This window comes from Scyliorhinus canicula, chromosome 16 (genome assembly GCF_902713615.1).
Source record: "Scyliorhinus canicula chromosome 16, sScyCan1.1, whole genome shotgun sequence".
Taxonomy (NCBI): Eukaryota; Metazoa; Chordata; class Chondrichthyes; order Carcharhiniformes; family Scyliorhinidae; genus Scyliorhinus; species Scyliorhinus canicula.
Window position 1 is genome coordinate 106421158 of NC_052161.1, and position 24760 is coordinate 106445917.

The window sequence follows — 24760 nt, forward strand, 5'->3', positions numbered from 1 at the left end:
GTCAAAGGGCCTTTTCTGTGTTCTAGACCACTATGACTCTATGAGATGCATCCTGTACCGTTTTCTATGTTCTTCATTGGAATATCTGAAACGTGCTGGGAAGGCTGCAGAAACTTTCACTAACTGTTGCTCATCATTGAACTTGATCCTTGGTACAATTAGATTGGGCTGTAGTTCTATGACGAGTTTAGACCGTTGCTTGAATAATTTCAGAATCAAACCTGCTTCGCTATTTTCTGGAACTAATTGTTAGGGTGGGGTGAACCACCTTTTGGTCATTGGAAGTAATGCTGAATAGATTTTTAACAATTGTAAATGCGAGAGATCTGAAATAAGAAGAATGCTAGAAATGCAACATGTTTAACAAAATCTGAAAAAAAAAGGTTTCTCGTGTTTCCAAATGCTCTCTGCTTTTATTTAAGCAGCAACCTAGTGCATTATACCTTGGATCAATCTCTATTCAGAGACTGACATTTAAAATATTACTTTTTTTGAGGGAGATAGTTTACTTGAAAATAATCATTGTTAAAGTTTACTTGAAACTTTAATTCTGTTTAACAGAAATGAGATTTTATGGAATGCTTCTTCAAGTTGTCAACTGCAGAATTTGTACGGTTGAATTTGGCCATTTCAGAAGAGCAGAAATCTGCACTATTCAACACTGCGTAACTATTCTGAGTAGGACGAAAGACGAAAGTGATTAAACAAATGTTTTGCATGATTTCGCTGAAACTCAAATATTTCTAAGATATAATCTGTAATATTAACTTCCTTAAATTTTTCTCATTCATCAATGGGATAGCACCATTACTTTAAACAATAGTATTAGCAAAATGTCTGTTATTCCTGTTTGCTCCAGAAGTAGCTTAACTTCTCTCAACCCTTTAGAAGGACAACTAAGTTCCTTTAAGATGAGCGATTGGGCGGACTGCTGGCACAGTGGTTAGCACTGCTGCATCACAGCACCGAGGACCCGGGTTCGATCCCGGCCTTGTGGAGTTTGCACATTCTTTCCACGTCTGTGTGGGTCTCACCCTCACAACCCAAAGATGTGTAGGGTAGGTGGATTGGCCACTTAATTGGAAAAAAATAATTGGGTACTCAAAATTAAAAAAAAAATAATAGTGAGCAATTGACTGGAAATCTTTCAGTCTTAAACCTGGAATCATATTAATGCACATAATGAATAAAATGAAATGAATGAAAATCGCTTATTGTCACGAGTAGGCTTCAATGAAGTTACTGTGAAAAGCACCTAGTGGCCACATTCCGGCGCCTGTTCGGGGAGGCTGGTACGGGAATTGAACCGTGCTGCTGGCCTGCTTGGTTTGCTTTAAAAGCCAGCGATTTAGCCCAGTGAGAACAAGAACACCTGGCAGCTTATCACAGAAAAAAGACTTTTCTTTCAACGATAAACTTAAATAGTCTGATGTATGTGTCACAACAAAGTAGTCAGAGCACTTACCAACTCTCCATAGTGTTTCATAGCGTATTCCAAGACCCCAGCGGCTGCCTCAGGCTGCTGCAATTTGTTGTTTATGCTGCCAATGAAATCAGAACATTTAGTACAATTCCAATCAGTGGCAGAGAAAGTATACTAATCGAAAAAATATATTTATAATGTCCACAGGATATCCCAATAGCTTTACACCCGAAGATCTACTTTTGTCCGAAGATCTACTTTTGTCTGAAGAACTACTTTTGAAGTGAAATCACTATTACTCATTAGAAAACACAGAAGCCAGAGTTTTTCTAAAATTTGATGCAGAAAAGTCAGCAGCATCCAGTTCAAGTACTGTCTTTCATCTGCTGTTATGTAGAGAACTGAATTTAAGTGATGGGGAGAAAGGATGAGGCACTGAGGCAAACAAAAATTAGGCAAGGTCGACAGATATTCAGAAAGAATGCTATGTAATATAAAAGATGGAAGGAAAAATACAATTCTTTGCTGGTTCAGGGTAAAAGCCAACTTAACAATTATGACTTACTAACGTTGCACGAGATCTATTAATGCTAGTAAGACATATATGTCTATAAATGTTCAAGTATATTTGTGAATACATATTGTAATTACTTAAAATATAATCTGAAAAGCAGAGGAATCCACTTAAATTAAGCTTCACAACAATGTCTCCACAAGTCTGTAAAGATATCATTAAGAATACCGTCAGACATTTACTACGTTTTAAGTATTAATTTGTCACAATATATGCAAGGGCCCATTAAATTAAAACAATTTTGAGCATCATGGGTAACTTGCACCCAGTCTTTTGCAATGACATTGGGATCACATTGTGACAAAATAATAGATTTTTGCCTGATATTCGTTACTAACAATTTCTTCACATCTGAGTAGCTTTAGCAAATCAAAGGTTTTTCTACGATGCTACAAAGTTTGATGGAAGGAAAAAGGTTTACTTTGAACAGATACAGACAATATGATTTGCTCAGTTTAATGCATTGCAAACAATTATTCCAAATACACATATGAGCTATGAAGAATCCAAACATGCTACAACAGGTGAAAGGGTATGTAAATAGTGGATCCAATCAACAAGCTAAATACAGAGTCAAATATTAGAATCCAGTCAAACCGATTATAGGCTTCACAAGATAAAAAACAGAGATTAGTCAGAAGATTCCAAAAAAAGGCTATGATTACACAAGTTATGTATAAAGAGAATGCGTAAACATATATATTTGTTAGACCATTCATCTGTAAATTATTTCATTTACAAATTGATTTCATATCTTCAACTCAAAGATCCGATGTGATGCTTGAGCGATGATGTGAGTTGTTATGGAGACAAAAATAATCCAATATCTTCTAGCCATCACTTGATAAAAAACAAAATGAATAGAAAACCAAGATCTCAAGAAAAAGATAAACACCTTCGTAGGCACAAGGGCCTTGGACCCACACATTAGCATGATGTAAATTAGAAGAAGCAAAATTATCCAGATTTCAAAAGATTCAACAACACAGCAACCGTCTGGAAACACATGTACGGACATTTTCTCTTGGCCATCTTCAAGTCTCTGCACATCATCTATTGGATGACAGAGGCAACTGAGAATGAAAATCATCGTGTTCCGACTACAATAGGCTGGAAATCTCCATCCTGTTCACTAACGTCAATGTGAATACAAATATCTAACAAGGTGAAAAAATATGATATAACTTTTTTCTTAAATATATGGTACCACTTTCACAAATTAGGATTCTCATAAGATACCAACATAAATCGATTCATGTGGCATATCTTCACCCCAAATTTATGAAAATGCTTAAGTTTTCAAATAAACCCACTTCACCAGCGCTACCCACACATGTTCCAACTTATTTAAAACACCACATCCTATTCAGAGTACCCAAAAAACATCAACTGTGAAGTCCTCATTCAGATCATTTCAAGTTCCTTCACAGTGTCACTCAATGAATCCTACATCTTCATTCCTACATCCCAGCACACAGCTGGTGTCGTAGTGGTATTACTAGTAGCACTCTGGGGACCTGGGTTTGACTCCCACCAAATCTCAATCAGAATATTTAATTCAATAAAAATCTGGAATTAAAAGTCTAATGACGACCATGAAACCATTGTTGATTGTCGGAAAAGCCGATATGGTTCACTAATCATAGAATTCACAGTGCAGAAGGAGGCCATTCGGCCCATCGAGTCTGCACCGGCCCTTGGAAAGAGCAGCCCACCCAAGCCCACACCTCTACCCCATCCCTGTAACTCCACTTAACCTTTTTGGACACTAAGGACAATTTAGCATGGCCAGTCCACCTAACCTGCACATCTTTGGCCTATGGGAGGAAACCAGAGCACCCAGAGGAACCCTACACAGATACGGGGAGAACGTGCAGACTCCGCACAGCCAGCGACCTAAGCCAGGAATCGAACCTGGGACACTGGAGCTGTGAAGCAACTGAGCTAACCACTGTGCTGCCCTTTCCATAATGTCCTTTATGGAAGGGAATCTGCCATCCTTACCTGGTCTGGCCTACATGTGACTCCAGATCCACGGCAATGTGGTTGACTCTTAAAGATGCCATCTGAAATGGTTAGCAAGCCCACTCAGTTCAAGGGTATTTAGGGATGTGCACTAAATGCTGGGCCAGCCAGCAACACGCACACCCCATTAATGAATAGGAAGAAAAAAACATACTCTCTTCTTCCCCAATATTGATGGCAGATGCATCAGGTATTATACCCTGCACTCTCTGTCTGCTTAAGCCACTTTTCTTTGAATGAGACAGTCACTTTCCCTAACCGTCCATTAATCTCCTCGGGCAATGTCCTGGGATGTTTCAATTATGTGAAAGGGCTAAATAAATACTACTTGCGACAACAAAATCGGCAATTTACAGTAGATACCAAATTATTTTACTAATATTGGTTTTATGACTCCTTGCAGCCTAATTTGTTCAAGACTTGCACTTCTGGCAATGTGATTAAAAGGTTCTGACTTATTATCTTTGTAAACATGAAAGTACTGTCTTGGGAATCTCTGTTCAACAAAGCTTTGCACAGAGTGAATGGGCTGCTCTATGCGCAAACATTGCCAGCAGTGTCTCTCTTCATTTTTTTAAACCTCTGGATACACTGGAGAAAACCACCACACTCAGACCAATCTTGAAAAATAACATACAGCTGACACAATCCATTCCTGCCAAGTTAATAACTTGTTACCCCGATTCCTTCTTCAGATCCAGCAATAAATGTTGTTAATTTACAGCTAGTCATACTTAAACAGTATGCCAGAGCCAATCCTTGAACCAAGAGTTTCAAGGTGCAGTTTCATAAATTATATGAAGGAAAAAACATTTCCTCAGTTGACTTTAGTAAATTAGAAATGTCTAGGAACATAAGAAAAAGGAGCAGGAGTAGGCCATTTGGCCCCTTGAGCCTGCACTGCCATTCAACTAGATTGTGGCTGATATTCTATTTCAACACAATTTTTCCACATTATCTTCACATCCTTTAATATCTTTAATATCCAGAAATCAATGTGTGGGGTAAAGAATTCCAAGGATTCACCACCCTGAGTGAAGAAATTCCTTCTCATCTCATCCCTAAATGGCCTACCGCTTATTCTTAGACTGTGTTCCCTGGTTCTAAACTCACATCCTCCACATCCCAGCCAGGGAAAACATCTATCCTATCAAGCTCCGTAAGAATTTTGTATCCTTCAAAGTCTCTGGTGAAACATATTTGAGCAAACAATTTTCTTTGTTCAGAAACTTTCAGTTAATAGGGCTTCATACTGAAATCTAAATATTTTATTGTAGGGAGATCAGAATATTTATTTTCCTGTGAGGATAATGATCTCCTTTTTGTTCATCAAATTTTCATGCATCAGGCGATATCAAAATATTTGTGGAAACTGGAGTGTTGTATCTTACAGGTACCTTACTCTCATGTTCCCACAAATGATTTGCTACACTGGCTGTGAGGATATACTCAAGCATTCTTGGAGAAAATCTTCAGATCCCTCTCTTCCATATGTATAACACCACTAATAGCAGCACAGCTCTATTTTACAGGCTCTGGGCAGATAAAACAACATCACATCAGTTTTTAGCATGGTACATTAAAACTACATTTTGATGCCTTATTCCTACTCGCATTTTGTGCAGACAGAACTATGAAACAATGAAACTAAAAGAGTTGGAAGTGGCTTTGATCACTTTACTAAATACTTAACAAACATTCAACTGTTATTGACTTCCTATAATATGTACTATCTATATCATTTCTCCAGTTTTCAGCCGTGAATTATAGTTACTAAATTTTACACCTTGAGCTAAACGTTTCATCAGCCGTTATAAACATACAGAATATCCAGAAAAGTCCACAAGAATTCATCAGCCAGCTAAAATCTTCCACGACAACTTCTGCCAGCCAAACTCCCAGCAAATGTTGGAGATAAAATTCTCACCAAGACCACAGCAAATGTTATAGAAATAGATAAATGTGACTACAAATCTTAACCAAGAATTCCCTACCCAACACCATTGTAGGAACACACGTAGGGCTTCAGCAGTTCAAAGGTCCTGTACACAGCCTTATGGTAACTGGAGATGGACAATTACAACCTTCCCAACACTGCCCATATCCGGAGAAGAAATCTAAAAACAATTCTTGGCTTTCAAGTGACAAATTATAAACTTCTTGAACTTTGCTTGAGCATGGAGAAGATCATTTGAAGTGCTTGAGAAAATATCATCCTTCATCTAGTGTTCTTGATTTAATTCAGTGAACATTCAAAACAAAAATGGAGGCTTCACCTACAGCTTTGTTGATGGGCACATCTGGATTCCACCTGCCCACTGCTGACATCTCCAAGTCCCTCCAGATGGAAAAAGATATGAAAATGTGTCACTAAAAAACCACAACAAAACATTTGCTTGTCAACTTCTTTGTTCTGGTCAACCACAGTTCTTTATTTAAACAGACCTGTGAAGTATTATACCAAATGAACAGGCAGTTTGTCAAGAAATCCTTCAAATATGTCCACGTGGAGGAATAATGACTTCAACTGAAATATATTATGATTGACGTCCACTTGAAAGTATTCTCATTCAATTACCAAAATTGAGCAGAACAAATGGGATCTTTTGACTTTGCAGGATCTTCTTTTAAGTCAACTGTTTCATTGTTATAGGGTGAATCAACATGCAAGTACTGAAATCTCATTTTCCAGTCTTTTAAATGGGAGAACAAAGAAATAATGTTGACAAGTGAAAAAAAAAGAATTAAGGCATTTAAATATACAGCCAGATCATTTCTGATGCATTTTGTTTCAGCTCATTTTCTGGCAGAAGGTCTACAACGAAATGTCTTTTTAAAAATTCTTCACCCTGTTGAACAAGACTCTCAAGTGAGAAGTAATCAAGATGCTACAGTAGCCTTCCATCTTTTAAATGCACACTGTTTCTACCTGTCATCTTTGTATTACAAAAGCCTTAAAAATTTCTCAAACGTTCTGTGCAATTATGTAATGCCCTACACCACCACGAGTGAGAAAGTTAAACATTGCAGGTTTTCTACTGTGTCCTGAAGCAGCATAATTTATATAAGTTGATGAAACACATGGGTTATAATAATAATCACAAGTAGGCTTACATTAACACTGGAAGTTACTGTAAATAGCCCCTAGACACCACAGTCCGGCATCTGCTCGGGTACACTGAGGGAGAATTCAGAATGTCCAAATTACCTAACAGCATGTCTTTCGGGACTTGTGGGAGGAAACAGGAGCACCCAGAGGAAACCCATGCAGACACGTGGAGAGCGTGCAAACTCTGCACAGTGACCCAAGCCGGGAATCGAACATGGGGCCCTGGCACTGTGAAGTAACAGCGCTCACCACTGTGCTACCGTGCCGGTTTAGTGGCGATGCAATAATTTCATCATGACCAAAATACCTTAAATCTCTATCTTCAGAATCAGTTTCCTCCAAGGTGCACTCATCATAGAATTTACAGTGCAGAAGGAGGCCATTTGGCCCATCGAGTCTGCACCGGCTCTTGGAAAGAGCACCCTACGCAAGGTCAACACCTCCACCCTATCCCCATAACCCAGTAACCCCACCCAACACTAAGGGCAATTTTGGACACCAAGGGCAATTTATCATGGCCAATCCACCTAACCTGCATATCTTTGGATTGTGGGAGGAAACCGGAGCACCCGGAGAAAACCCACGCACACACGGGGAGGATGTGCAGACTCCGCACAGACAGTGACCCAAGCCGGAATCGAACCTGGGACCCTGGAGCTGTGAAGCAATTGTGCTATCCATAATGCTACTGTGCATGACAGGCTAGTGACCCAATTCTGTGATTATCAGCGATTGGAGTCCATGTCAGAACAATAATAAGGGCACCATCTTACAATCACCGAATACATCAGGTTCCATAATTATTATAATGGATTCATAGCAGTATTTTGGAGATTGCATTCATTATTTCTTTCCCTATAAAAACACTTGGGAGTGCTGATTAAACTGGAAGAGTGAAATGGTATTTACGTGCTCCTGAATTTATATTATTAAATATGAAAGAACTAAAAAAAAAATCAAAGAATTCTTACTCCCTTCTACTAATTTCATTCTCCAGATAGTTGAAAAAAACTCCTTACAAGTTAAAATTCATTCCAGTAAGATTATAAAGAAAGTTTGGCTGTGCTATTGATTAGAACACACAAAGTTCAAGTTACATACTTAATGAACAATGGTTAGGAGTGTATAAATAGAGTGCTTTTACAGAGGAGTGAACAGGGGCAGCACGGTAGCATGGTGGTTAGCATAAATGCTTCACAGCTCCAGAGTCCCAGGTTCGATTCCCGGCTGGGTCACTGTCTGTGCGGAGTCTGCACGTCCTCCCCGTGTGTGCGTGGGTTTCCTCCGGGTGCTCCGGTTTCCTCCCACAGTCCAAAGATGTGCGGGTTAGGTGGATTGGCCATGCTAAATTGCCCATAGTGTCCTAAAAAGTAAGGTTAAAGGGGGGGTTGTTGGGTTACGGGTATAGGGTGGATACGTGGGTTTGAGTAGGGTGATCATTGCTCGGCACAACATCGAGGGCCGAAGGGCCTGTTCTGTGCTGTACTGTTCTATAAGATGTACAAAGAAGAAGAAATAAATAAAAAGCTGCACACAAAAAGCACTTTCCACAACCATCAATGTCCCAAATCACAGGTGTAATGTAGGAAATGAGGTTGCCAGTTTATGCACAATTAGCTCTCACAAACTCTATAATGTGACAATGATCAGGTAATCTGTTTTTGTGATAATGATTGAAGGATAAATAGTGGCCAAGACACTAAGGTTAGGAGTAGGTGGTAGTTTGAGGCAATCCCTTACACCAGGCAGTAAAGTAATGGCTGATCAACGCTCTCTACACCGAGTTGCATCTTTAAGCCCAATTCCTGCCTTTTATTTCATACAATAGTAGCAATTGAAGTTTGTTTAGCTTGTTATTTGATAGTGGTAGAGTGCTCACACTCAAATTAATACAATCTTCTGCACCCTTGATATATTCAGATGATTCTACAGGCATGTTGAAAATTTTAATATAACTTAAAATTTTAGGTGCTTATAAATCAATTGAGCTGTAATCTAGTGGTTTTAAATCGCTGAATCCAGAGATTAGTTACTGCTGTAGTTAAAACAGATTACTGGGGAGTTGCCTTTAGCAAATTGTCTGCTGCATTTGTGTAGATAACAGTGACTACACTTTAAACATAAATGGTTGTGATGCACTTTGGAACTTCTTTCTTGAATGAAAGATATATTAATGGAACTCAGAAAATAACCAGGATTCTGTATTATGCAATTAACCACCAACAGAAAAGTTTCATGAGGGCACTTTGCAGGTTTTACAAAATTATTCAATGTCACCCTGAAAATCATTAATACTGGCAATCATGCACAAAGGTGCTCATTTTATCACAAACAAAACAAACCAAGTATCCAGTGGCAACAAATTGAACATTACCAGTTATGAACATGATGGTGATGCTATGACAGGAATGAGAGAGAACTGAGCCCCCAATACCCTTCCCTTACTGTCATATTCAGTGTGTGTATGTTTCTCAACCAGAGTATGTGGTCAGCTTTTGGGAGGTTTAAATAAAAAGGATATTTATCCATGCATTCACCCGGAGAAGTCTTGTACTATTTCTCTCACACACACATTCAAGAAGAAAAATGCACTTTTAACAAATACAAACAAAGGAACAATTCATAAGTCATGTTCCTGGCTCATCGGAGGAGAAAGCGCATTGCAGGTCTGTTGAAGACAATGTTTTCACCCCTGAAGGTGTAGCCTTGGTGGTTTCAACAGCTGACATCATATTTCAGCCGTGCTGCAGGATTTCCTCATAGATGGTCTCAAAGTTGGTTACTTATGGTTTTCTTACCAGGAGGTCAGGTTTCTGTGCATACGGTCTTGGAATAGGAACCAGGTTGGGCGACTTCCAAGATGTAGCCACCAGGTTTATAAAGACATGGTCTACTGCTCTTTTCTGCTGTTTATGTCCTCCAGCTAGTGTTCCGTGTAGACTGATGAGTTTCTCTCTGCCTCTTGGGATCAAATAATGTGATCGGAAGGCGGTTTTGGTCACATGATCAACACTGTTCACACAAAATGGTTTGAAGATCAGAAGCTCTGCTGCACAATGGGAAATAGATGATGGCCAGTCACACCTACTTCAATTAACTTGTTTCTGCAGTTCTCTTTTGTTCAATATCAAGCTCAGAGACAGTGGGTGGAGTTTATAGATTTTGAGTCTCAAGTAAACTACAACAATGGCAGGTGTAAACCCCAAAAATGGGGTTCCTCTTGGTATTCAAGAGGGAGGCTGATAGACATGGTAATTGAATCAGGAACTTGAGGCAGAAATTGCACAAGGTACCCGATCTTTGGCAGCCATCTTAGCAGTCCTATGTCAATTTTTAAATAAAAGACAGTTCCAGAAAATTATATACTGAATGCAATCCATGTTCAAAGTTATGAACAGATATGCCTTCACTGGGCATGACAGTGAAAAATAAATTCAATGACATCAAAAGATAAATTCAAGGTCACGGAAATCCATTCTGGAAAAATAAAGCTCTATCACAGACCTGATGACAAAAGGTGTACTACAACTCAGCATTATTCATCCTTATAAATGTAGCTAATACAGTCATCAACTATCCCAGGATCCTCTCCGCCCTAAATGTTCACTCAGGGATATAAGGGTAATTATGTAACTCATAAATGCAGCTCCTTAGTTCAAAACCATAAGTCAGATGACTGACAAGATAATTGCTGCCCCACAACACCTTTTATGACAGCTAAGAATTGTGGAAGTAAACCTCAATTCTCAGCTAAATAGCTTGAAAACAATGTTGAGTGATTTTGTCCGAAATTCTATTATAGGTTACTGTGCCTTTTAACTATTGCTGGCACAACATGCAAGCGTATTTGTACGAGGATCTTTTGTCCCTTACTTTTCTGAAGTTGAAAGAAAACTTACAAAATTGCAAAACATGCTTTTTCTTCTTTAAAGATTTCTCAAATGCAGCACAAGACAAAATTAATAATGTGTTCATTTTCAGCACTTGCGGGAATTGGACTTTATTGGTAAGCAAATGTAGTAGGCCCATTATGTGTGCTATCTGTTGATAAGACAATGTAACTTTAGTTCAGAAGGCTAAAAGATCAAAATCCTATATCTGCCTCGAGTATATAACGTGGGTTGACACTTCACGGAGGAATTATCAAAGGTGCCATTCTTTGGCTGAAATAATAATGAGGTTCACAGAACGATAGAATTTACAGGACAGAAGGAGACCATTCGGCCCATCAAGTCTGTACCGGTATTAGAAAGGGCACCCGACTTAAGCCCACGCTTCCACCCTATCCCCGTAACCGATCTAACCTTTTGGACACTAAGGGGCAATTTAGCATGACCAACCCACCGAACCTGCACATCTTTGGACTGTGGGAGGAAACCGGAGCACCCGGAGGAAACCCATGCAGAAATTGGGAGAAAGTGCAAACTCCACACAGACAGTCGCCGAAGCCGGAATTGAAGCAGGGACCTTGAAGCCGTGAGGCAGCAGTTTAACCACTGTGCTACCGTGCCACTCAGTTCCAGCGCGGTAGTGGATTAAAGATCTCACAGCGTTTCTTAAAGAACAGGGTAGCTCTTGGTGCTGTGGTGTAAATTGCTCTCTCAATTAACAGCATAAATACAGAACAGGTTAACTATTAGTGGAATGATCTATCCATATTTGTTTACACACTATGCAGTTCATTAGGCTTCATTTGCAACAGATAAAGTTGAATGATCTAATATTTGATTTTTTTTTACTGGATAGTTAAAATTGGTTTAGTGCAAGAAAACAATATAACACTCATTACGCTCCAAAGTAAATCATTGGGTGACGTATATATAGATTTGATGATGTTGTAAGATGCTCTATAAATCAAGTTTGGTCATTTTGATTGCAATTACATCTTGGGACAGACTACCCTGACATGTTCTACCCTCCGTTATGCTGAAAAAGATAGCTTGAAAGACAATTTTTTTATGCTGCATCTCTTAAGTTTGGTGCTAAATATTACTCAAAATATTTCGACTGTTCTTCAAAACAAAAGGGAAAATTACAGATGGATTACAATATACACAGAACATGAAGTAAATCTAAATCAATGTAGCCCAACTTTTCCTCTAGCACAGGAGATGGTAATAAAATGGAAATGTACGGAAGTATCAGTTTTCCCCTCATTTTGAGTCAGCCTATTTTCCAGACTTAAAAAATTCATAAATGCATTTACATAATTTAATGAAACCTATGCACGGGGGTAAATATCATAGATATAACAGTGACCTATCAGTGGCACATTGGTTATAGTGTTCAAGGGAAAGTGCAATTTGATAGTAAAACATGTTAGTTCGCTGACTCACTTCCATAAACAACAGACTGAAGTCTATAAATTACTATGCAAGATGCTCCCATCCTTGACTGAATAACCAGGACGAGGAACAGATGGAAAGCTTTCACACAAACCTGACCAGCCAATTCCAGAGCAGGAAGTGTGAGGGGGTGGGGAAAGGAAGGCAGTGAAGCCTGGACCTGAATCCACAGAAGGTGAATAACATGGGAGACCAAAGAATAAATGCCTTATAAATAGTCACAAACAATTAAATACATTGAAGCTCCATTTTACTGTTCTGTCACCATTTCACAATCAAAGGTAGTGCAGGGCTAAACGACATGCAAACTCAAAATATGCAGATGTTACATCTGTCTGCAAACATTCCTAAATAGGTGACAGCATGCACGTGCATTTGAATTTTTAGGCAGCATAAACCCAAGGTGCCATTCTGAATTCAATTTCTAACTGTTAATAATGAGTTATGCAGCTAATGTGTACAGTAATATGTTAATATTCCCCAATATTGCTGAAACACTTAAGGTCCAAATAAGTTAGCCATTAAAAGCTTGCTTTCCAGTACAATTTGTAGTGTAACTAAAACGGTGAAACAAATTGAAAGAACAAAATACAGTTTCTCTTCACAGCAGGTTGTATCTGCTCTACTTACTACAGATGAAATTGGTGTTAAAATAACATTTAATACAAGCTATTGTTAAAATAAGCAGCAACTGGGAGCAAAGCCTCAAGTCTGGTCAGAACTCTTGACAGAACAGACCAGTTCTTGATTCTCGTTGGTAAAAGAACAATGTTTTATCCATGTTCCAAAGAGGAAACCAGATGGCTGTATCATGGCTCTGGTTTTATCAGCTATCTGCACACATGCTGTAAACAAAAACTCCACACACCAATTCACAGTATATTTACAATTTGTCACATTCTTCACATTGGTTCCAATTATACTGCAATTTTATCTTTGCAATTTTGAAAAAAAATATAGCCTTTAGTGAAATGTGATATGTCCACTTATCCTTCAGAAATTTTTAAAATAAGTTTCATAAAGCAAAGGGTTATGAAAAAGGCCTCATGGGGGGGAGGGGGGGGAGATTAATATTGTATATATGAGCTCTGCAATCTTCAATGATTCCTTTCATTTTGGGAGTCGGACTTAGTTGATAGTGCAGATATAAAAGCAAAGATCGGGCAACTGCAAGGATTGGGCAGATCTAATAGAAGCTAGAACATGTGGTGTTGAACACCATGGAAATTGCTTGCACCACAGCATATATAAATTAAAAAGATATAGACCATGTGTTGGATAGCACACAATCATAGCTCTTATAAATGATACAAATCACTTCATACATAATGAATACCTTTTGAGTGCAATGAGATTTATATGGTCAAACTTGACTGCTATTTTATATCTAAAACCTCACAAACAGCAAGGAAATAGACGATTGGTTAATTTCTTTGGTGTAATGCTGGAGGGAGCAAAATTGGTAAGAGCACTGGCTAAATGCCTCACTCTTCTTTAAAAAATGCCACAAGATTCGTTAAAATCCACTTCAACTACTGCAACAGGAGCATAACGCTTCAGAAAACACCTTCAAATAGAAATAATTTTATCAGTAAAATAGTTTTCTTACATCATAAGCATCAACTGATAGAATTAGCAACTAAAAATCAGAATTTCAATTCCTGCAATTTTCTGTTTCTGGGTTAAATTCATGTGTTGTATTTGCTCGACTTCGTCCATCCGATTTCTATCTATTTCACACAACGCTAATGAACTAAAAAGGAAGCAAGTGCACATCTGTGGCTTACTTCCAAACCATTCACACAAAAGAAAGGTAAACCAAAGCCTAGTCTAAATTACGAACATATTTTATAGTTAAATCAAAGCCACATTTTTCTTTAAAGAACTTAAATATAACCAAAATATATATTTCAAATGTCAAGTTTAGAATTCATATAAAAAGTAAAACTTTCAAAATTTAATTTCCCCTGCGTATTTTCTAATGATCTTTCTCACATCAAAGCAGCATCTTCAAAACAATCTAAACTTTTAGGAATTAACAAAGCACAAAGTCCTATATAGCAGAGAGAGAATGACATACAAGGCATAATGTAAGATGTAGGTCCATATATTTATTGCAAATTCCAAATCCTAATTTTTCTTTGTTTTGACGCATACATGCATGATGAATTACAAAACAGTTCAAACTGAGCTATGAAGGACTGGTCATTAGTGATCACGGTCAGTAACATCCTTCAACTACAGAATTATATCATAGGAGATATGCTGTTGGGCAAATAGGTATTAAATTCAGGATTCTGATTATTTTTAACAGTAAGTAGATTACTTAGATTTTACTATCTCACCTCTTTGTTTTATACAAACCCATCAATATGGGTAATGTCAATAACCTCATCCTTACAAATCATAAAAAAATCACTGCTGCCATTTTCATGTTGATGTGAAGTGGTTATAGTAGCAAGTCCCACCTGACACCAAAGTGCATTAAATCCAGGCAAAGAAAACATCTCCACAAAGTTCACGTCAACTGCGCTACAACTCCGCTCACACACACAACTCTGCTTACACGCACGACCATGTTTCAAAAAGCTAAGGCAGTTCACTGGGTCTCACGGCAACATCCAAAATTTTGACTGGAGCATTTTTGAAATTCTTAGAAAGCAGACATAGAGCTGCTCTATGAAGTAAAACATTATCTCAGTTGTCCACATGCAATGACATCCATTCTCACTGCACCTGAGTATCTGTTAGCCTGAGGTTAATGGAAATGATAAACAGGTCTGCTAACTGAATCGTTCAAAACATGTGCCAGGACATTAACTTCAATACAGCTGCAGCCGAAGAGTGATGCAGATTCTATTTGCATAGATGAAACTATTTATTTTTAAAAGTTACATTTGTTAAAATGTTGCATTTTAAATCAAAATGAGCGCTCATCACTGCTAATTGGTGACACATGGCAAAAGTTCAACATCTCAATTTAGGAGCGAGACAGAAATCAGAAAGTTGAGTCAGAGGCAACAATTAGTCAATTTATAAATTTATTTCCAAAAATTGCACTAAATGTAGGTTAAAGCTACAAACATTCACAGTAGAGCTATTGATTGCAGGAAAATGGACTTCCATCTCTTCAACTACTGTGATTCTGCTCTTGTTAACACAACATTCTGAGAAAGGTGCCTAGTTAAAGACTGGAACTAAAAAAAAACTAGAGTATATTAAGAAAATATTAGGGATAAGCAGGGAAAAATATGATCTGTACGACAAGCAATTATGGGAACACTGGAATGTGAAAATTGGGTCATGTGACTGATAGTGAGGAGGATATCAATGCATTGATCAGATGGGCAGAAAAGTGACAAATGAAATTCAACGAGAAGTGTGAGGTGATGCATTGGGAAGATCAAACAAAGCAAAGGATTACACAATAAATGGGAGAATACGGAGAGGTGTAGAGTGAGGGACCTTGGAGTAAATGTCCACAGATCCCTGAAGGTAGCAGGATAGGTCGATTAAAGTGGTTAAGAAGGCTTAACCTGAAGTACCGTGTGCAGTTATGGTCACCTCATTACAGAAAGGATGTAATTTCACTAGAGTGTACAGAGGAGATTTACAGGACATTTTCAGGACTGGAAAATGCAGCTATGAGGAAAGGTTGGATAGGTTGGAGTCGTTCTCCTTGAAATTGATCAAGCTATTTTTGCATTATTACAATTTCAATATTTAATATGCCTTCCTTGGGGACACATTTGGAAGCTATTTCTGGTTTCTGACAAAACCTATCTTGTGAACAATTGAGGCCCGCGGATCTTCTTTTGGCGGTTTCTACAAGCCCTACCATCATTGGTCATTTTAAGAAACCACTCTGGGAGAGTGAGATAAAATTGTGGTCCATCTCCGAGCATGCACCCTGAATGGATGCAGTAAGACTAAGAGAAATAAAACACAGGGAGAGTGTACAAAACATGACCGGTCAGATGGTCTGAGAAAGCAGGGCAGAGAGCAAAGGAAGTCTAAATTAACCTGCATTTATTTCAATGCAAGAGGCCTGACGGGCAAGGCAGATGAACTCAGGGCATGGATGGGTATTGAGAGCTATTACTGGAACATGGCCAAGGGAAAGGCAGGACTGGCAGCTTAATGTTCCAGGGTACAGATGCTATAAGAAAGATTGAACAGGAGGTAAGAACAGGAGTTCCTTTTTGATTAGGGAGAATATCACGGCAGTAGTGAGACAGATATATCCGACGGAGAGATCACTTTGAAAAGGTTGTATTACAGGCCACCAATCAGTCAGTGAGAAATTGAGGAGCAAATATGTTTGGAGATTACAGATAGTTGCAAGAAAAATAGGGTGGAACAGTGGAGGACTTTAACTTTCACAACATTAACTGGGACAGCCATAGCATTAGGGGCTCAGATGGAGAGAAATTTGTTGAGTGCATTCAGGAGGAATTTCTCATTCCGTATGTGGATGGCCCGACTAGAGAGAGGGCAAAACTTGACCTCTTCTTGGGAAATAAGCAGGGCAGGTGACAGAAGTGTTTGTGAGGGATCACTTTGTGACCAGTGACCATAATTCCATTAGTTTTAAGATAGCTATGTAGAATGATAGGTCTAGCCCAAAAGTTAAAATTCTAAATTGGGGCAAAGCTAATTTTAATGGTATTAGACAGGAACTTTCAAAAGTTGATTGAGGGAGTCTTTTGGCAGGCAAAGAGACGACTGGTAAGTGGGAGGCTTTAAAAGGGTGTTAACCAGGGTTCAGGGTAAGCACATTCCTTTTAGGAGTGAAGGGCAAGGCTGGTAGAAGTAGGGAACTCTGGATGACTCAGGATATTGAAGCTCTGGTCAAAAAGGAGGAGGTATATGACATGCATAGGCAGCTGGGATCAAGTGGATCCCTTGAAGAGTATAGAGGTTGTTGGAGTAGAGTTAAGAGAGAAATCAGCAGGTCAAAAAGGTGACATGAGATTGATTTGGCAGATAAGGCAAAGGAGAATCCAAGAGCTTCTACAAATACATAAAGGGCAAAAGAGTAACTAGGGAGAGAGTAGGGCCTCTTAAGGATCTACAAGGTAATCTAAGTGCTGATCCACAAGAGATGTGTGCGATCCTAAATGAATATTTCTCAGCGGTATTTACTGTTGAGAAAGACATGGATTTTAGGAAACTTGGGGAAATAGTGATGTCTTGAGGAGTGTACATATTACAGAGAAGGAGGTGCGCGAAGTCTTAAAGTGGATCAAGGTAGAAAAATCCCCAGGACCCGATGAAATGTATCCCAGGATGTTGTGGGAGGCTAGGGAGGAAATTGCAGGTCTCCTAGCAGAGAAATGTGAATTGTTGACAGCCGCAAATGAGGTGCCTGAAGATTGGAGGGTAGCTAATGTGCCTTTGATTAGGAAGAGTCGCAGGGAAAAGCCTGGGAACGACAGACCGGTGAGCATAACGTCTGTGGTGGGTAAGTTGTTTGAAGGTATTCTGAGAGACAGGATCTACAGACATTTAGAGAGGTAAGGCCTGATTAGGGACAGTCAGCATGGCTTTGTGAGTGGAAAATCATGTCTCACAAATTTGATTGAGTTTTTTTGAAGGGGCAACCAAGAAGATACATGAGGGCAGTGCAGTCGACGTTGTCTACATGGACTTTAGCAAGGCCTTTGACAAGGTGCCGCATGGTATGTTGTTGAATAAGGTTAAATTTCACGAGATCCAGGACGAGGTAGTCAATTGGATACAAAATCCGCTTGACGACAGAAGACAGGGTGGTTGTAGAGGGTTGGTTTTCAAACTGGAGGCCTGTGACCAGCAGTGTGCCTCAGGGATCAGTGCTGGGTCCACTGTTACTTGTTATTTATATTAATGATTTGGATGAGAATTTAGGAGGCATGGTTCGAAAGATTGCAGATGACACCAAGATTGGTGGATAGTGAAGAAGGTCGTCTAGCATTGCAACAGGATCTTGATCAATTGGGCCAGTGAGTCGATGAATGGCAGATGGAGTTTAATTTAGATAAATGTGAGGTGATGCATTTTGGTAGATTGAATCGGGGTAGGACCTACTCAGTTAATGGTAGGGTGTTGGGGAGAGTTATAGAACAAGAGATCTAAGAGTACAGGTTCATAGCTCCTTGAAAGTGGAGTCATAGGTGGACAGGATGGTGAAGAAGGCATTCAGCCTGCTTGGTTTCATTGTCAGAATATTGAATACAGGAGTTGGAACGTCTTGTTGAAGTTGTACAAGACATTAGTACGGCCACACTTGGAATACTGTGTACAGTTCTAGGCATCTTATTGTAGAAAGGATATTATTAAACTAGAAAGACTGCAGAAAGGATTTACTAGGATGCTACCGGGACTTGATGATTTAAGTTATAAGGAGAGGATGGATAGACCGGGACATTTTTCCCTTGAGCGAAGGATGCCTCGGGGTGATCGTATAGAGGCATGTAAAATAATGAGGGGAATAGATAGGTTAGATAGTCAACATCTTTTTCCAAAGTTAGCGGAGTCTAAAACTAGAGGGCATAGGTTCGAGGATGAGATACAAAAGGATCCAGAAATGCAATTTTTTCACACACAGGGTGGTGAATGTCTGGAATGATCTGCCAGAGGCAATACTAGAGACGGGTACAATTTTGTCTTTTAAAAAGCATTTAGACAGTTATACGGGTAAGATGGGTATGGAGGGATATGGGCCAAATGCAGGCAATTGGGACTCGCTAAGTGGTAAAAACTGGGCGACATGGACAAGTTGGGCCGAAGGGCCTGTTTACATGCTACAAACCTCTATGAGTCTAAGTAGAACAATAAATGAGAAAATCAGTTCACCATTCTGCAACACACTATTTATACAGGTCGAGTATACTTTACCTGAAACAAATCAGGGCCAACTGCATTTTGGATACCACGCATAAACTTTCATTACAATAGGCTAAGCCTAGGCTAGCTGCAGTCCAAAGTAAATAAAATGGCAAGCAAAATAAGATGTATCACTGAATAAAATACCAGGTACTAGTAATAAGATTCGTTTTGATTTGTTCACCACAAAAATCACAAGGTAAACTAGGTAGACAAACAACTAGACTTCTGTGCCAAAGGTTGATAAGGTTTAAAAAAGCGTGGTTTTTGGATGTGCTCGATTTCCAGATTATAGATAAAAGATACACGATCTGCACCATCTATAATAGCGACCAGACCTGTATATGTGGAGTACATTGAAAGATTACGGGAATGAGAACAAGATATGTACAGTAGAAGATCGCATGATGAGAAAGACAGGTCCCTACACTACAGATGCACTGTGAATTGAATCCGCTTGGTTCCAATATAATAATAATCTTTATTATCACAAGTAGGCTTACATTAACACTGCAATGAAGTTATGAGGGGCTCCATGAAATAATTAGATAAAACTCTAAGTTACAAAATGGTTACTTTCACTAAACCCTTCAAACCTTTATGGGAGAGAGAGATAAAATGTTATTCATTTCAGAGCATTTGCACCCTGAAGTGGAACAATAAATGTGAAAATCAGTTTGCCATTCCGTAGCACACTATTCATACAGGCCAAGTACCCTTTGCCCAAAACAAACGGGGCCAACGGCAAACCCATAGCAATAGGTTAATTCTCAAGAGTGTCTTACCATCTGAAAAGCATTTCTAACCAAAATTACATAAATCATGTCCAAATGTTAAGATCCTTAACATCTCTCTTCTTAATTTCTGACAATAACTTTGAATAATTTGTTCAAAACAGTAAATATTGATGAACTCATTTGGAAAGGGGGAAGTTATTGAATCGATTGTTTATCTAATCTCCAAACACTAAATAACTATGATGTGGAGATGCCGGCGTTGGACTGGGGTGAGCACAGTAAGAAGTCTTACAACACCAGGTTAAAGTCCAACAGGTTTAACAGGTCCAGCAGAAATTTAACCTTAGGGATCCTCTCGGAAGGAGCGATCACAATATGGTGGAATTTAAAATACAGATGGAGGGTGAGAAAGTAAAATCAAATACTAATGTTTTGTGTTTAAACAAAGGAGATTACAAGGGGATGAGAGAAAAACTAGCTAAGGTAGACTGGGAGCAAAGACTTTATGGTGGAACAGTTGAGGAACAGTGGAGAACCTTCCAAGCAATTTTTCACAGTGCTCAGCAAAGGTTTATACCAACAAAAAGGAAGGACGGAAGAAAGAGGGAAAATCGACCATGGATATCTAAGGAAATAAGGGAGAGTATCAAATTGAAGGAAAAAGCATATAAAGCGGCAAAGATTGCTGGGAGATTAGAGGACTGGGAAATCTTTAGGGGGCAACAGAAAGCTACTAAAAAAGCCATAAAAAAGAGTAAGATAGAGTATGAGAGTAAACTTGCTCAGAATATAAAAACAGACAGTAAAAGTTTTTACAAATATATAAGACAAAAAAGAGTGGCTAAGGTAAATATTGGTCCTTTAGAGGATGAGAAGGGAGTTTTAATAATGGGAAATGAGGAAATGGCTGAGGAACTGAACAGGTTTTTTGGGTCGGTCTTCACAGTGGAAGACACAAATAACATGCCAGCGACTGATAGAAATGAGGCTATGACAGGTGAGGACCTTGAGAGGATTGTTATCACTAAGGAGGGAGTGATGGGCAAGCTAATGGGGCTAAAGGTAGACAAGTCTCCTGGCCCTGATGGAATGCATCCCAGAGTGCTAAAAGAGATGGCTAAGGAAATTGCAGATGCACTAGTGATAATTTACCGAAATTCACTAGACTCTGGGATGGTCCCGGTGGATTGGAAATTAGCAAACGTGACGCCACTGTTTAAAAAAGGAGGTAGGCAGAAAGCAGGAAATTATAGGCCAGTGAGCTTAACTTCGGTAGTAAGGAAGATGCTGGAATCCATCATCAAGGAAGAAATTGCGAGGCATCTGGATAGAAATTGTCCCATTGGGCAGACGCAGCATGGGTTCGTAAAGGGCAGGTCATGCCTAACTAATTTAGTGGAATTTTTTGAGGACATTACCAGTGCAGTAGATAACGGGGAGCCGATGGATGTGGTATATCTGGATTTCCAGAAAGCCTTTGACAAGGTGCCACACAAAAGGTTGCTGCATAAGATAAAGATGCATGGCATTAAGGGTAAAGTAGTAGCATGGATAGAGGATTGGTTAATTAATAGAAAGCAAAGAGTTGGGATAAATGGGTGTTTCTCTGGTTGGCAATCAGTAGCTAGTGGTGTCCCTCAGGGATCCGTGTTGGGCCCACAATTGTTCACAATTTACATAGATGATTTGGAGTTGGGGACCAAGGGCAATGTGTCCAAGTTTGCAGATGACACTAAGATGAGTGGTAAAGCGAAAAGTGCAGAGGATACTGGAAGTCTGCAGAGGGATTTGGATAGGTTAAGTGAATGGGCTAGGGTCTGGCAGATGGAATACAATGTTGACAAATGTGAGGTTATCCATTTTGGTAGGAATAACAGCAAACGGGATTATTATTTAAACAATAAAATATTAAAGCATGCCGCTGTTCAGAGAGACTTGGGTGTGCTAGTGCATGAGTCACAGAAGGTTGGTTTACAAGTGCAACAGGTGATTAAGAAGGCAAATGGAATTTTGTCCTTCATTGCTAGAGGGATGGAGTTTAAGACTAGGGAGGTTATGTTGCAATTGTATAAGGTGTTAGTGCGGCCACACCTGGAGTATTGTGTTCAGTTTTGGTCTCCTTACTTGAGAAAGGACGTACTGGCGCTGGAGGGTGTGCAGAGGAGATTCACTAGGTTAATCCCAGAGCTGAAGGGGTTGGATTATGAGGAGAGGTTGAGTAGACTGGGACTGTACTCGTTGGAATTTAGAAGGATGAGGGGGGATCTTATAGAAACATTTAAAATTATGAAGGGAATAGATAAGGGGAAGTAGATTTAGGTCTGAGTTTAGGAGGAACTTCTTCACCCAAAGGGTTGTGAATCTATGGAATTCCTTGCCCAGTGAAGCAGTTGAGGCTCCTTCATTACATGTTTTTAAGGTAAAGATAAATAGTTTTTTGAAGAATAAAGGGATTAAGGGTTATGGTGTTCGGGCCGGAAAGTGGAGCTGAGTCCACAAAAGATCAGCCATGATCTAATTGAATGGCGGAGCAGGCTCGAGGGGCCAGATGGCCTACTCCTGCTCCTAGTTCTTATGTTCTTACGTTTGTTTCAAACACGAGCTTTCAGAGCACTGCTCCTTCCTCAGGTGAATGGAGAGGTACGTTCCAGAAACATTTATATAGACAAAGTCAGAGATGCTGGACAATGCTTGGAATGCGAGCATTTGCAGGTAATCAAATCATTACAGAGCCAGAGAGAGGGATACTCACAGGTTAAAGAGGTGTGAATTGTCTCAAGCCAGAACAGTTGGTAGGATTTTGCAAGTCCAGGCCAGATGGTGGGGGGTGGATGTAATGCGACATGAATCCAAGATCCCGGTTGAGCCCGCACTCATGCGTGCGGAACTTAGCTATAAGTTTTTGCTCAGCAATTCTACGGTGTTGCGTGTCCTGAAGACCGCCTTGGAGAACGCTTACACGGAGATCAGAGGCTGAATGCCCCTGACTGCTGAAGTGTTCCCCGACTGGAAGGGAACATTCCTGCCTGGTGATTGTCGCACGATGCCCGTTCATTCGTTGTCGCAGTGTCTGCATGGTCTCGCCAATGTACCACGCTTCGGGACATCCTTTCCCCAGAGTTTCCAAGGTGATTTATTGCAGTATATTTACCAAAGGAAAATGAAACCAATCTGACAATTTCCATTTGCATGCTTTCGCATTTTGTTGGCAACGCCAAAGTAATTTTGTTTTAAATTAGAAACAAATAATGCTATACTTTCATTTTTCAAACATGATGTCAGTACTTTTTGATATCTTGAAAGCTGTGTGAAATTAGTTCACCATCTTAAACAAAATTTAATGCATGAAGTTTAATTGCCTGTAGTACCACAAATAAAATGTTCATCTCTTGTAAATGTTGGTAAATCAAAAAGAATGCATTTTATTAACTATTAAATGATTAAAATGTCTCTCATAGGGCTTGTGGAGTATGAGCTCACTCCACTGAGTGGCAGAGGCCCAACAGCGGTGTTCGTCAATTCCCCGAGATAAAAGCTGGCCCATGAAGGAGCCGGCATCTTAGGATGGGCCCGGCTGGGACTTGGACTTGCTTAGTTGCTGTATTTTCTGGCTATTGGTAGGAAATAAATTACTTTTGACTCACATTTTTGGGACTCCTCATTGACTATAATAGTGCCCCTCTCATTAACAGTGTGCAGCAATTATGCTTTTCTTCCTTTACATTTTGTTTCACATTTAAGTAAAATGAAAATGCGTTTCATTTATAAATCAATTCAATTATGGCACTCATACCAAAGTCAAGAAGGTAGTGGGTTTAAACCCAACAGCAGGGTCTGAACATAATCCAGGTTGACAATTCATTGCAGTGTTGTGGAGTGCTGCATAATTGCCAATGTGAGTCTTAGTTTTGTCAAATTTGAAAATGATGAGCACAAACACTTATGAAAGATAACAACAGAAGTGGCCCCAACACATTCTTGGGTCACCCCACCCAATACTGCCCTCAATTCCAGCATAATTCCTGTAGCAATTGCTCATTGTTTCCTTTTCTTCAACCTATTTCTTATGCATCCCCAAGATTTACAATTTCACAACATGCCTCCTTAAAATACATTTTATCCAATGCACACATTACATTTCTGTTTATAAGAACGCTAACAATTATAAAATTAAGCATTTTTCTCTCATTTCATTAGATCACACAAAGCTCTTCAGTTTAGTAAAAGTTAATTACTGCGGATGCTGGAATCTGAAACCAAAAGGAAATGCTGGAAGAAAAATCACAGCAGGTCTGGCAGCATCTGTAGGGAGAGAAAAGAGCTAACGTTTTGAGTCCAGATGACCCTTTGTCAAAGATTCCTCAAAGAACTCTGATAAATTAGTTAAATACGATTTCTCTTTCACAAAACCACCTTGACTCTGCCAGATCTCGTGGTATACGTTAGGTTAACTAGCCTAAAGTCTTCTGCTTTCTGTCTCCCCCTTTCCTGAACTGAGGTGGTACATTAGCGATTTTCCAAACCGGAAGTATCTTTCCTGATTCAAGGGACTATTGGAAGATATCAACCAATAACCCTTTACTTTGGAGCAAATCTGCTGCTAACTGCAGAAACAGCCACCACTGGTCCACATTAGCATTCTTTGAATTCAGAAACGCAAAACCATTCCACACTTGCAGGTCT

General features: G+C 39.4%; 1 protein-coding gene across 2 annotated transcripts in view; it reads right to left on the reverse strand.

Moving 5' to 3' along the window:
- The window catches only part of mtor (mechanistic target of rapamycin kinase), a 342907-nt gene that overhangs the window by 156356 nt on the left and 161791 nt on the right, over positions 1-24760 (reverse strand). For both annotated transcript variants that reach the window (XM_038821832.1, XM_038821833.1), the window contains one exon: positions 1466-1541. In XM_038821832.1, the coding sequence (XP_038677760.1) occupies positions 1466-1541 (76 nt within the window). The remainder of the gene's footprint in view (positions 1-1465; positions 1542-24760) is intronic.